This window comes from Frankliniella occidentalis, unplaced genomic scaffold (assembly GCF_000697945.3).
Source record: "Frankliniella occidentalis isolate FOCC.00 unplaced genomic scaffold, Focc_3.1 Scaffold90, whole genome shotgun sequence".
Classification (NCBI taxonomy): domain Eukaryota; kingdom Metazoa; phylum Arthropoda; class Insecta; order Thysanoptera; family Thripidae; genus Frankliniella; species Frankliniella occidentalis.
In genome coordinates this window covers 697,710-698,638 of record NW_026267219.1, presented here as the reverse complement: position 1 = coordinate 698,638, position 929 = coordinate 697,710, and the positions used below count along the sequence as shown (strand labels likewise).

The 929-nt window shown below is 53.7% G+C and overlaps 1 protein-coding gene across 1 annotated transcript in view; it reads left to right on the top strand.

Annotated features, from left to right (window-relative positions):
• LOC113204397 (hemicentin-2-like) overlaps window positions 1–929 on the top strand; it is a 159,124-nt gene that overhangs the window by 122,088 nt on the left and 36,107 nt on the right. Inside the window, exon 4 of the mRNA XM_052269375.1 lies at window positions 636–846. Within this exon, the coding sequence (XP_052125335.1) occupies window positions 636–846 (211 nt within the window). The remainder of the gene's footprint in view (window positions 1–635; window positions 847–929) is intronic.

The window sequence follows — 929 nt, the reverse complement described above, 5'->3', positions numbered from 1 at the left end:
AACTAAGGGTCCGTTTATGGTTAACAAGAATTGTTAACGTTTTTTTGTTATGGAGAAGTGAAGGGCATGTTGCTTCAGCTTTCTCATTAAAAAAAAAAACAATACGATAGTTTTGAATTGTGGCCGTGGTCAAACTCCCAAGAGCACCAGCTTCCCGTCAGAGTGCACACGGACCTGTTAGCAGGCGTTCGTCGTCGACATAGTATTGTTATATTTTTTGTCGGCTAACATTGTGCGACTGCTGCGGCCCCAACGACCCAGAAAAGGCGACGGAAGCAGCAGCAGTAAGAGTGGGGGTGGGGCAAGGGGGGTGAGGGAGGGCGGCACGATTCGAAATCATTGCGTTTGTGCGGGAAAGTTATTTGAGGACGCGCAGCGGGGAAATGAGCACTGCCGCCTCCTCCACTTCCGGAAATAATGGAACGCCTTGCACTTACGGACCGGGAAGTGGAGAGCGGGAGGGAGGGGGTAGTCTGGAAGGAGGAGGGCTGCTTTTATGCCGTGTCTCCTGCTGCCGCCGGTGCTATTTACATTGTCTTTATCTTTAGAACTTCCAATAACTTTTGAAACCAAGCAGTATCTGCACACCTTTCCTCTGTGGGTCGTTTGATTTTCTCTCTTCTCCGTGTTTGCAGGTGTCGTGGGTGCGGCATCGGGACATCCACCTGCTCACGGTGGGTCGCTACACCTACACGTCGGACCAGCGCTTCGAGGCCATGCACTCGCCGCACACCGAGGACTGGTCGCTGCGGATCCGCTACCCGCAGCTCAAGGATTCGGGGCTGTACGAGTGCCAGATCTCGACCACGCCGCCCATGGGCCACCCACTGTACCTGACCATAGTCGGTGAGTGTTGGCATTTCCGTCCGTGCATGGCGCGCTGTTATCACGCTGATAAGAAGGTGCGATCCACTCCGAAGTGTTGACGA